Below are 12,594 nucleotides of genomic sequence, written 5' to 3'. Positions count from 1 at the left end.
ATTCTCTTCCTGTCTTTTTCTTTTCTCTTGTTTTCTTTTCTTTCAGCCTTCTCCCTCCTCTTGTTCTTTTCTTTCTTAATCTATTTCTCAGCTATTTAGGCTACCTTTTTTTAAGGGGTAATGTAGGTCAAAATGACCTCATGGGTGTTAGGTGTTACCTAAAATGAAATAAAAAATAAATACATGGGTTCTGTTTTCATCAACTAAAACATTATTTAGGGTGCATTCACATGGAGCGCCATGTTTTTATTTGAAGGGAATTAAATAAATCTTGAATTAGCTATCTAGGAAATTGTGTTAATTGGACATTTTTACAAGGAAGAACTAAGCCTACATATCCAGACTATGTTAATCTCTTCTGTTTTTTGGTTGTTGTTTTTTTGCTTAAATGTGTAGGTCATTGCCTTTATCGATAATGGAATTCAATGTACTGTTTGAAATAATAAAATAAAATTGTATGTAGTGTTTGCCCATGGATGTAGATCCGTGCGCTTGCCGCACACCGGCACCTGGAGGCAGCAGCGGGCACACAGGGCGTCTAACTTTCCGGAAACTGAGACACGAGGCGAGCAAAACATTTTTCACCGGCTCTTTCTCTTTGTCCATCCACCTCCCTGCTGAAGCAACATCCACAGCAACACCATGGCCAATGTTGTAGATACAAAGCTTTATGACATACTCGGAGTCTCTCCATCCGCAACCGAGAATGAGCTGAAAAAGGTAAGTACACAAGAAAGGTCGGACAAACAGCGAAATTATATTTTATGTCCGTTTATTGTGTCTGTTGAAACCAGTCACTGTCAGGAAATGCGTTGCTATGCGCTGCGAGCTAACGTTAGCCGTGAACCGGGTTAGCCTGCTAAACCAGTAAGCTAAGTGGCCTGGATGTTCATGTGACGCCGCGGTTTGTTTAACGATAATGGGCTCAGTGATACCAGATGATGCCCATATGTCTCGCTGCGGGCACCTGTGTATTTTACTATTTTAGACACTGCCGCTAACGTGAGTGGCGTTAACCGAGTGAGAGGTCGGGGTAACGTTAACGATTGTGACCTCACGTTAGCTTTAGCTAAAGGTGTTTGTCACGGAGCTAGCGAAGGTTGTAGAAAACTGTAGTTCATGTGTCTCAACAGCTGGACACTAATAGCAGCTAGCTGAGTGGGATACATTTATGTCGGCAGTGTAACTATTTAGTTATTGACACGAAGCTGACTTTAGTTTTAACCTTTGGACCAGAGATACGAGGATTAGCATCAGTGAACGCCAGCCCAAGTTAAGATTAATGTTCCCATTTGACATCACGTAACATAGGGTCATTTTTTAAGCGTATTGATTGCAACCAAGCCTGAATGTTTTCTCACTTCCAAAACCTGTCGAGTAATCTTATGACTAACGGGGGACATTAGTAGGACATCAAATTGTTACCATCAAATCATCACCAACTAGCATCAGCTAGCTAGCTACACGCAGGTATCATTAACATACACGCATGAACATTTTGCCACAATAACAAGGCTAAGATAAACGTTTATGATGTCCGATATTTAACGACGCAGTTCTAGTTTCAGGCCCTTTGCTGGGTTTATTTGACCAATCGGACGACAATCATCTTTAGCTAACTGGTGTTATTTGAACGTCACATCCCTGTTAGCTGGGGATGCTAATCAGTATAACGTTACACACGCTTACTTAAACGTTAACGTTAGCGATTACATTGTCAGACATTTTGAGCTGCCGTTTTTGTGAACGGGGTAATTCCGGGTGTGTGTGAGTAACCGTCGTCACTTCTGGGAACAAACAATTTACAGGAAAACACCAAAGGCAAACTTAACGTTACGTAAAAGATTAAATGCAGGAACGGACTGTGTTTTGCCGGCGAAACACTAGGTTTCTTTCGTCACTGGCATGTGATTTCGTAAACGACAGATAAGGTTGCCTCACGTGCCTTTTACTCACGTTGGTGTAAGTTATAATTTACAGCAAATAATGATTTTTTTTCTTCAACAAACAAATTGATTAACAAGGCGTCGTCTTCTTTCTCCTTCAAGGCGTACCGGAAACTGGCAAAAGAATACCACCCCGACAAGAACCCAAACTCTGGTGACAAGGTAAGATAAAAGAGAAATGCCCTCTGGTTAAAACCGATCAGGAATTAGGCCTCATAGGTAGGTATTAGATTAGTCGTGGATAGCTGGTGTTGTTTCTGTCTAAATGGAATTTGAAAAAATGTGTTAATGAGTGTTGCCTCACCCTAAGCTGGTAAGGGTTCAGTCATACTGTATACAATTTGAGGCATTTTGGTTTGTACCTAAAGTACACTATGGCATAACAATAAACAAATAAAACAAAACCTGTTTTATTGGGAGGGTGGATGGGTAGTTGTTTCCCAAACCAAATTTGTTATTGTAGACTACAAAATACTGTATGTAAAATGGTACAAATAAATGTATAGAGCCACAGTCTGAAGCTAAAATGCCTAGAGCTTAAAACTTTAATGTATATTTGTCATGTTTTTCTCAAATGCTGACAGTGCTCTAATTACTTTCCCTTTTAGTTTTACTTTCTTTTGCTATCATGTCACCATAGACGAGTTGTAAGATTTAGAGAAATCTTGCCAGGCCCTTTTTTTTTTTTGAGTATGCTCAATAGTAATTTATTCCCAGTATGAACCTGACATGGATTTTTATTTCTCATAAACCTTCTCCTTCCTTTTTTTTTGAGGCAGATCAAGCTGTATAGAAGTTGTTTGGGCTTGTAACATCTGTTTTGTTTGCACTAATATCCCGTTTGCTTCTACTATTCTGGTAATTTTTTTGTTCATTTTTGCTGTTTGTTTTCTTATCTCCCAAAACATAGTTCAAAGAGATCAGCTTTGCTTATGAGGTGCTGACCAACCCTGAAAAGAAGGAGCTTTATGATCGCTATGGAGAGCAGGGCTTGCGGGAAGGAGGTGGGGGTGGCCCAGGGATGGATGACATCTTCTCCCACATCTTTGGTGGCAGTCTCTTTAACTTCATGGGTGGCCAGGGGAGTCGTGCGAGGAATGGCGGTCGGCGGAGAGGAGAGGACATGGTCCACCCACTGAAGTAAGAGGAAACTTGCACAGAAATGCACAAACTACTTCAGTAATAAGCCAATGCTATGCTGAAGCTGCTGTCATGTATCACTTCAGTTTGTAGTAAATGTTGCGCTTTTTTTTTTACAGGGTGTCACTGGAGGATCTTTACAATGGGAAAACAACCAAACTACAACTTAGCAAGAATGTACTGTGTAGCACTTGTAATGGGTAAGATGTGTAATCATTATGGTGTTGTAGTCTTCATTCATGTATATTTGATTTAGTCGATTGCATGGCTTTCCTTTAAGCTCTCTGTTGGTGTGTATCTGTCCAGGCAAGGAGGGAAGACGGGTGCTGTCCAAAAATGTACAACATGTAGGGGGCGTGGCATGCGCATCATGATCAGACAACTGGCCCCAGGAATGGTCCAACAGATGCAGTCTGTGTGTACTGACTGTAATGGTGAAGGTAAGAGGAACACTGACCTAGACCATATTCAAGCGTTTCCTCTGTGTCATAAGGTCCACTTCACCTTGTTTTCTCGACCCTATCCTAGGTGAAGTCATCAGTGAGAAAGACCGCTGTAAAAAATGTGAGGGCAAGAAGGTGGTGAAGGAGGTGAAGATTCTGGAGGTACATGTGGATAAAGGCATGAAGCACAGCCAGAAAATTACCTTCGGAGGGGAGGCCGACCAGGCACCTGGCGTCGAGCCAGGGGATATAGTTCTTGTCTTGCAGGAGAAGGAGAATGAGGTATGTGGGCCAGTCTACGAATGTTGTAGCCGTATTCATCTTACTGTTGCACTCTGTCGAGGGAGGATATTTATGCCTCTATTGTGGCGGTGGCCAGAGTTGGAAGCATATTGTTTTGGATTTTTCATCACCATGCACCAACAATCGTCTCTGTCCCGTTCTCGTGGCCTCCTAAAACATTGGTTTCAGCCGGTCAGTACCTCAGAAAACACTTTTTAGGCATTACTCAAGATTTAGAGTTTTTCTTGAATGCTTTTATTTGCTCTGTGCATTCATATGTGCCTGCTTCATCATGTGGCTGCAGAAGATGGCTGTATACACTACTGTGCTATAAACTGTATAGGGGCTGAGCTTATTATACAGCAATGGAATGTGTTTCTTGTCAGTTCTTTGTTGGTCTTGCATAACAAAACTGAAATACGCCTAAAAAAGAAGACTCAGGAGTCATAGAATTGCCCAGCTAGTGTGCATATTAATGAGCTGCCTTGTGCAAAACTAATTCAACAAAAAAGCAGCACAAGATGTCAAGTGTAGATGAGACTTCAGAGCTGTCATCTCTGTTGTTAACTTCTTTCAGTAGTTGTGCTTTTTCCCATGCCTCATGGTCAGTTTGTGCACTAGATCTTTTTTCCCCAGACAATTTCAGGCAGCCTAACACCTGGCCACCTAAGATCTGGGTGAGAAAAAAAGTTTAATTTAGTGGAAACTCCTGCCTTGTGAAAGTGTTTGGTGTTTGAGAGATTTTCTTCTGCTGAGGCCAATGGTTAGTGTGTAGAACAATGCTGGCACTGTAATCATCACTAAACATAATAGAAGCAAAAAGTTCAATTAATTGTGATTTTGATTTTGCCATAATCGCTCAGCCCTACTCTCAGATACATGACATGAGTATTTTTTCTCAGCTGTCAGATCCAGCTGGAGGTACTTCATACCTCTCAACTGACTGAATGATGGGGAACAGGTTGTCTTGATGGTGCTGTGCCATAATGAACATGGCCAAGATTGAGTTCTGCATTAGCGTCCTTTGCATGTTGTCAGATGTTCACTTGACTTGTAACAGATCTGTTGTGCAGAAGTGAAGCAGTTCAGCTTTCACAAAAGTAATTTTGTGTTCAAAAATAATGGATGATAGTATGTGACTATGGCAGTCTTGTAGCCAATAAAGCAGTAACATACAAAAAGGGTTGAACGGAAGAAAGACTGCACGCTGCTTGAGCTCAGTTTGTGTTTATTGAGGAGAGATGATCTCTGGCTACAAGATATTTTGGATTCCACTTTCTTCAGTCTGCTGCAGTCTAACCAGCTAAGAGCTGTCATCAGATGCCGAATGCTCTGTCAAGACTGACAGTGCAGATGAATTGGAGACTAGAATTAAATTCCTATCCTGCCTTTGCTTGAAGTTAAGTTAATTAAAGTGCATGTTTGTACTAAATTTAAGACTCTGCACCTGACGGTTAATGCATATCTATAGGTTTAGTTCTTCAAATATGCATACCGTATTTTCCGGACTATAAGTCGCGGTTTTTTTCTAGTTTGGCTGGCCATGCGACCTATATTCAGAAGCGACTTATATATTTAAAAAAAAAACCTACGCTATGACCACAAGAGGGAAGCGCGGCTTTTATTTCTAAATCCCTCCTCATTCAGTGGCTCATCTTCATCTTCCTCATGTGCTGTTCTCCTCGCTGCGCTGTCTGACCTGTCTCCGTTGCGCCGTAGCGCTTCACTCCGTCAATTCAGAGTATTTTCACAGCGTGTTCTGCGGTCAGTCTTCGGTCTCTGCTCCGGTCCCGACTGGGCTCCGGACACGGAGCAGAGACCCAGGTCCGACAGTGCAAGGCTGTCCCTCTCTGAAGCAGAGGAGAGGTCAGCTTCACTCCCGTGCGTCTTCACAGAGTCCACAAAGGGTTTCTGATCACAGGGTTTCCAGCGCTGCCGCCTAAACTAACGTGTTAAAAAAAAAAAAAGGAGCGATATTCACCACCGCCGCCGCCACCCCCGCCCCCCCCCTCCCCCTTGGGACGATCGCCTTCATTCATCTCCGCATCCTCACACACACATAGGCTACACACCACAGAGAAACGCGCATGCATAACAGCAGCGCGCGCTATAGGTGCCGGCCTTTAAACAAAGCCTGGTCATTATATGACACCCGGCTATTAATTAAATGTTTGAAAAATAAATGCGACTTATAAACCGGTGCGACTTATATATGTTTTTTTCCTCTTCATGACGTATTTTTAGGCAGATGCGACTAATACTCAGGTGCGACATATAGTCCGGAAAATACGGTATACTGATGATGCCCTTGTAGGTTGTACTTTATTTTTTTTAACAATTCTTGCTAAACTGGTTTGCATACACAGGCCTCAATAGATATACATTTATTGCGTTTGTCAAAGAAAATTTACCACACTTTTGTAGCCTGAAAATGTAATTTATGTCATTAGCTTGCAGTGTCTACTTGACAATTTATATGCAGCAAAATGTCAGTATTTATTCATTAAATGCAGGAGAATTTAATATCCCAGGATAGATTCTTAAAGCACTTTACACAATGCTGGTTTATATCTAAAGTAACAGAATGATCAAGACTTAAATGACATAAAATCATATTGAGATGAAGCAATTCTTGACGGACGGACAGCAATCTGTAAAAAATGGGACAAACATTTCTGGGCATTGTTGCAATAATGACATATTTGGCATCCATTGTCTCACAGCTGAATCTTTATTGTCACAGGTAGCTGCCCCTGCCTTTCATAATTGGATTTCCTCATAAGGGGACATTAGCTTGTACAAGTCAGGACGCCTCTGACAATGCAAAGTAATCTTAGCTGAACTGGAACAGCAGGCTGAGCTGAAGCGTTGCCCCTGGCTGCTTCTCCCAGGAGGCTGTTATCATTGAAGTCAGAGCATGTCAGAGGATGGTGGAAGCAAAGTAGGTTACTACAGCTGGCAACAGTAAATAGAAATAGCATTAACTCGAAGGGATCAGCACTGTGGATGGTGATGTGCCCCTCCTATGATGAACACATTGAAATGAGACAGAGGCTTCAACTACATATTAGATCATATCCCATCAAAGTTAGTTGTCTGTGTGTTGTTCGTGGATTTCAGTCTATGCTTTCACAAACCAAAGATGAGTTAAATTAAAAAATTAAATTCAGATATAAATTATCTGTTTAATTTCCCTGCCACAATGTTTTAGTACTGCTTCACCACCCGCAGATGCTGCGTTCATTGATGGTGAAAAATATGTGCTACTGAAATTACTTCATCCTGTAACTGACAAACTGTGTGAGGAATATTTTTTAGGCCATCACAAAGATCATATTTTGAATGTTTGATATTATCTCCAGAGTCATTAAAAGCTAATCAGTCAGTCAAATTTTCTCTGAATTTTCAGACATTCAAGCGAGATGGCAATGATCTGTTCATAACCCACAAGATTGGGCTGGTGGAGGCGCTGTGCGGCTTCCAGTTCATGCTGAAACACTTAGACGGCAGACAGATTGTTGTGAAGTACCCTGCTGGAAAAGTCATTGAACCAGGTAAGACTCTTGTTGCTTTTGTGTGACCCCCATACACACACGCACGCACACACAAAAGAAAATTTGTGGGCTGGGTCAATTGTGGTGATTCAGTCGTGGCCCACAAACACTGCATGCTAACATGCACTCACTCTGAAACTGCTGAGATGCAGTGATGACATCCCTTTTCTCCAATCGCTCAGCATCTGACAAAATCAACATTAATTCAAGTCAGTGGCAACAGCTCTGTTTAGTATTAAACCACATTTGTAGCACTTGTCATTTTGCATTTTGGGGTGGGGTGGGGTCAGCACCTCAGCACCTCAGCCTTTCACTGATTGGGCAGAGCGTCGTCACTGGAAGAATCGCGAGCGCGATGTCCGACATGAGAATCAAAACCGGAAATTACAAAAACACAGTGGCAACAGCGACCACTGATCTGTACCGAGAGTCGAGACTGTTGTTATTCCTTCACCCGAGTTAAACGACTGCTGTGTGGAAAACCACGCTGTGGTCCGTGATCGAGGAAGAGACAGAAAAGAGAGAGAGACAGTGCGGCCCCGCCATCGCCCCCGTGACACCCCCACTGAGGAGGAACTAGAGAACTCAGTAATGGCAAAGCACTTCGATTTGATTTTCGATTTTAGGGTCACGATTCGATTCGATTCTCGATTTTTTTTTTTCTTTTTCTTACAGTACAGAGGCCTATGCCATTTTCAGACTAGTCTAGTCTACAATCATTGGTTTCATTCATCAAATTTTGTACAGTAAATCTTATTTCAAAAGATGGGATACATATAAGTGATGCAATTTCCATAATGTATCACATTAGGCACTAATGGTCAAATTTAAATAATTTATTTACAATATAAAGGTAACATGCCCCCAAAAATCATGATCCAGGGGCCAAAATTGCCCCCAAGGTTTTGAAATAAATATATTTATATCTGTACATTATCATAATTTTATTTTCATTAATTTACCGTCGTGTCTCATTATTCTCCTGATGTCGGCTTAATGTAATGTAAACGAGATTGCGCTGATACGGAGAGTCATGTGACAGACCGGGGGTCGTCGATCCTCTCTTTGACTTCGATGCTCGAGACCATGACGTAATTTCGATCGATTTCAATAAAAAATCGAAATCGTGACACCCCTACAAAGCACCTTTACTGAGCCGTGCCGTGACTGTGTAGTGGAAAAGCGCCATTAGACTACTAAAGTTAAAAACTAAAGTTATCTGAAATTAAAAATAATTAAACCTTAGCTTAACAGAATAATTTATTCTGCTAAGTGCAATATATGCTAAGTGCATATATTGTGCATAAACCCTGTTTTATTTTCAATGTTTGTCTGTTTTACACACTCTTTTCTAGGTTCAGTCAGGGTGGTGCGAGGAGAGGGCATGCCACAGTACCGAAACCCTTTCGAGAAAGGGGATCTCTACGTCAAGTTTGATGTCCAGTTTCCCGACAACAACTGGATCAGCCCTGAGAAACTTGCGGTATGACACATTACTCACCACTGACCTTAAATAATTGTAAATTATTTCAGAAAATATTCTGTGGATTAAACAGAACTGAAAGTAGTCAGGCTATTTGATTAATTTCTCCTGGATAATGTATTTTTTCTCAGCCTGCACAGTTTTTTTTTTTAAATATCTATTTTAAATTTAATTTGATTTCAAATCATTATGTGTGATTGTGCTACGGTGCAGATCAGCTAAAGCAAGGAACCTCACGTGTTCCTCACAACGTTTTTTTAATGAGAAGGCTTGAGGCCAGCACAGGGCAGACTTGAAGCTAAATTTATACTAGTAATTCAATTCGGGGATTAGAGCAGTTCTGGCCAGCAATGGGTTACTTATTGAGCACTTGCATCTACGCAGTAATACTCTTATTCGCCCTGAAGCTGGTGCACTCTCAGTCCCGCAGCCATTTGACGCTTCTACACAGTTGTGCAACATGATGAGACCGTCTGTTAAAGCTGCGTTGTGATGAATGTTCCTCATGTAGGAGCTGGAGGACATGCTGCCCTCGCGGTCAGAGCCACCCATCATCACTGCAGACACAGAGGAGGTCGACCTGCAGGAATACGACAACAGCCAGAGCTCGTCGTCAGGAAACCGCAGAGAGGCCTACAACGACAGCTCCGACGAAGAGGGCGGACACCACGGGCCAGGAGTCCAGTGTGCCCACCAGTAATCTCATACTCTCCCTCAAACACACATATGATCCATGTACTACTTTGGACGAAAATGTATGAGTTGCAGAGTAAACAAGGAGGTAGGTAAGGCGGAAAAGGCGTGGTCGTTCCTCAGACACAGATCACATACAGTGAGTTAAAGCACCTGGACGTGTTTGTTGTTTGTTGTTGGCTGTCTGCTTGGATTATTTTGATCTTTGTCTGAGGAACTTACACTGGGGCAGCCCGAAGCTCATTATTACACTGCACCTGAAACAGACTTTAAACAATATCTTCAGGTAAAAGTTAGATTAAGTATTTAAGATTTATCAAGAAAAAGAAAAAAAAAAGTTGCCCCAGTGAACACCATGCCTGATGGACCATGATCTGGTGTTCAAGGTGAACCCCCCACCCTTTCATTCCTCTATCACCCGTGTAAGTTCATTCCTGTCTACTAATGCGAACTCCAGATCAAAGGAAGGAATGTTTCTTGTTTGCTGAGTGTGTGACTTGCATTTTGTTTTCATAGTATTTACAATAATTAATTTAAAAAACTAACTAATGTGCATAAAGATAAAGCAGCTGAGTAATGTGACGTGCAGATCCTTGGACTTGTGTATTCATGGGCTGATCCACTCAGCATCAGTCATAGGATTTGTTTCAGATTTTTACATCTTTATTTTCTTTGTAGGTTTTTACTTGTGTTATTCCTCTTTATATTTTAATTCAATCAGAAAATTGGTTGTGTGTATATCATTGAACCGATTGTTGGTAAGCTTCATCAGCTGCTGTATTAAAGCTGTGTGATTTTTAAAAAAGGAAGAAAAAAAAGACAAGTCAAAATGAGGAAAAAAAACCTATAGCCTGTATCTGTGCTGAGACCATGTGCATGTAAAAAGCTTTGGTTCGGCACCTATCAAACATCAGTCAAATAAAGCAGCACACTTCTTAGGAAAATGTCTACGAAGTTGTTGAATAAATTGTTGAAATATCATATTCTTGATTCCTTGTTTTTCTTCACTGTCATGAATGATCATACAAAATGATAGGTGGTTGTTTCTAACCGAGCAGGTTGGTTTTAATGTTTAGTTTTTGTTTCTGACAACCAGACATTAAGCCTCGGAGCCTGACAACGATACAGTGGAAACAAAAACAGTTCAACAGTTCCTAATCCACAAATACTGTCAGCATTGATTGCCAACTGTTCTCAATAACTGTTGACAGCAAATACCACCTGCCCAAAATGCCATGATGCCCTTTTTAGATCTATCCTCTTAGTCTAAAAAGTTTCCATCATCAGTCAGTCACCCAGTAAACTCAAACTAACATCACACTCAACTCAGTGCAACCTCAGTAAATAGAAAAATAAAAAGCTGTTCAGCCAGACTACACTGCTGGAGGCTGGTAAATGAGAGGCATTATGCATCTTTACACTTAAAATATTCATTGATTAAAAAGTATTTTCTCACTTGCCTGTATTGGAGTCTTTCTGGTTGTTTTCATTCAATGTGTTGGCGTGTATGTTTTTCTAAATTTTCAGACAGGAGTATGTTCATGAGCTGGGGATAAGGTTTGTAACATTACTCATTTTCATTTTAAAAATGCAAAAGAGAAAATGAAAGGATATGCTCAACCAGAAATTGAAGATACAGCACCAAAATCTACAAGGTGCTTAAAACTTTGGGGCCACAGATGTGAGGTGCCCAACACAACGTAGGATTCGCGGAAGCTACTAGTACTCTGGTTGAGAAGAGCAACATGTCTGCTACTGTGTCTTTCCCAGCTAGCCTATGTGAATCATAGACTGTAAAAAAAAACATGTGAATTTGTTGCCATTGCCGTCGGTGGTTGCATGCAAGAGACCCTGTCAACATGTAGGAGCAAGGGGAGGAGCTAGATTGAACTAGATTTTTATTTAATTACATTAAATACATTGATTTAAGTTGAATATTTATCATAATACAAATCAAAATATAACTTTTTTCCAAATCACTGACAAAATTAGGCATATAAATTCTTCCACAGCCAGGTGGCGAGTAAAGGAGTTTATTAATTCATTAGTATGGTAACATAGGTGAAAATGTAGGCTACATTATTTATAATTTAATGAAAAATGTCAACAAGTCAACCCAAACCCCGGGCCCTTATGACTAGCAAGCGGTAGCAATGGCCTGTCATGTCCGGTTTAGAAAAGAACAGAGATGATGATGTTTTGGGCTTTTGTTTGTGTGTTTGTTTGTTTGAAAATTGCACGTATAAACAACAAGAGGAATTCGTATTATGGCTCATTAGCTCAATGCAACGCATATAAAGATAAGATTGCATAAACCTTGAAGATAAGAAATATATTTGACAAAAGTCTATAATAGTGATATAGTAATAGTAAGAAGAAGTGAGAAAAATAACTAATAAATAATAACAGTACCGTATTTCAGATTAACAGTGACGTCAACAGAAAGAACAATTGGATGGTTCCCTGGCAACTGTTCTTAAAGGGTTTTTCGCTCCCTACCATCGGCCGGCGCCGTGGCTTAGTTGGTTAAAGCGCCTGTCTAGTAAACAGGAGATCCTGGGTTCGAATCCCAGCGGTGCCTTTTATTCCTCCCTCCGCTTGTCTAAATGGCACGTCAATCGATTTGTGAAAACAATGTTTTAATCCATCTGTCAAGTGTTTGTGGAAGTTAAACAATCATTTTATTTATCCCTCTAGGAACAGACTCCGCGACCTCAGTGAAAGCGCAGGAAGTGTAAATCTACTGTATCTTTACTGTCAGATGTATTTGCAGTGCGCCCATTTGACCTCACGATGGCAGCAGTGTGACAGTCAGCAGGACTACAATGGACGGACTGGGTGAAGAAAAACCTGAGGCTGCGTCTCTGCGATCGACACCTCAGCAGCAGCGATAACGGCGTCAGTCTCCACTCTGAAACAACGTGTCCGGTTTCCTTCTCGCTGTCTGTTCCGGTCAGTCGAGCTTTGAGGCGGAGAGAAGAGCCAGAGACAAAGAACTGTGTGCACCACTTTGTCCTGTTAGGTGCACCAAGCCGCACACTGAAAATAACCAC

The 12,594-nt window shown here is 41.2% G+C and overlaps 1 protein-coding gene and 1 non-coding gene across 2 annotated transcripts; both read left to right on the top strand.

The window, feature by feature from the left end:
• The first annotated feature begins 600 nt into the window (after window positions 1-600).
• dnaja2a (DnaJ heat shock protein family (Hsp40) member A2a) lies at window positions 601-10,522 on the top strand. The gene is made up of 9 exons (XM_085767296.1): window positions 601-720; window positions 2,049-2,108; window positions 2,857-3,086; window positions 3,206-3,286; window positions 3,393-3,526; window positions 3,615-3,811; window positions 7,221-7,365; window positions 8,721-8,848; window positions 9,360-10,522. The coding sequence occupies exons 1-9, from the start codon at window positions 643-645 to the stop codon at window positions 9,546-9,548; spliced, it is 1,242 nt and encodes a 413-aa protein (XP_085623422.1). The 5' UTR covers window positions 601-642; the 3' UTR covers window positions 9,549-10,522.
• Window positions 10,523-12,048: 1,526 nt separating this feature from the next.
• trnat-agu (transfer RNA threonine (anticodon AGU)) lies at window positions 12,049-12,122 on the top strand. Its single transcript has one exon. It is a non-coding gene; the product is annotated as a tRNA-Thr (tRNA).
• The last annotated feature ends 472 nt before the right edge of the window (window positions 12,123-12,594 follow it).

This window comes from Trachurus japonicus, chromosome 3, assembly GCF_045865225.1.
Source record: "Trachurus japonicus isolate A0001 chromosome 3, Traja_1.0".
Classification (NCBI taxonomy): Eukaryota; Metazoa; Chordata; class Actinopteri; order Carangiformes; family Carangidae; genus Trachurus; species Trachurus japonicus.
Note: the sequence above shows the minus strand (reverse complement) of the source record. Positions and strands in the feature narration are given on the sequence as shown.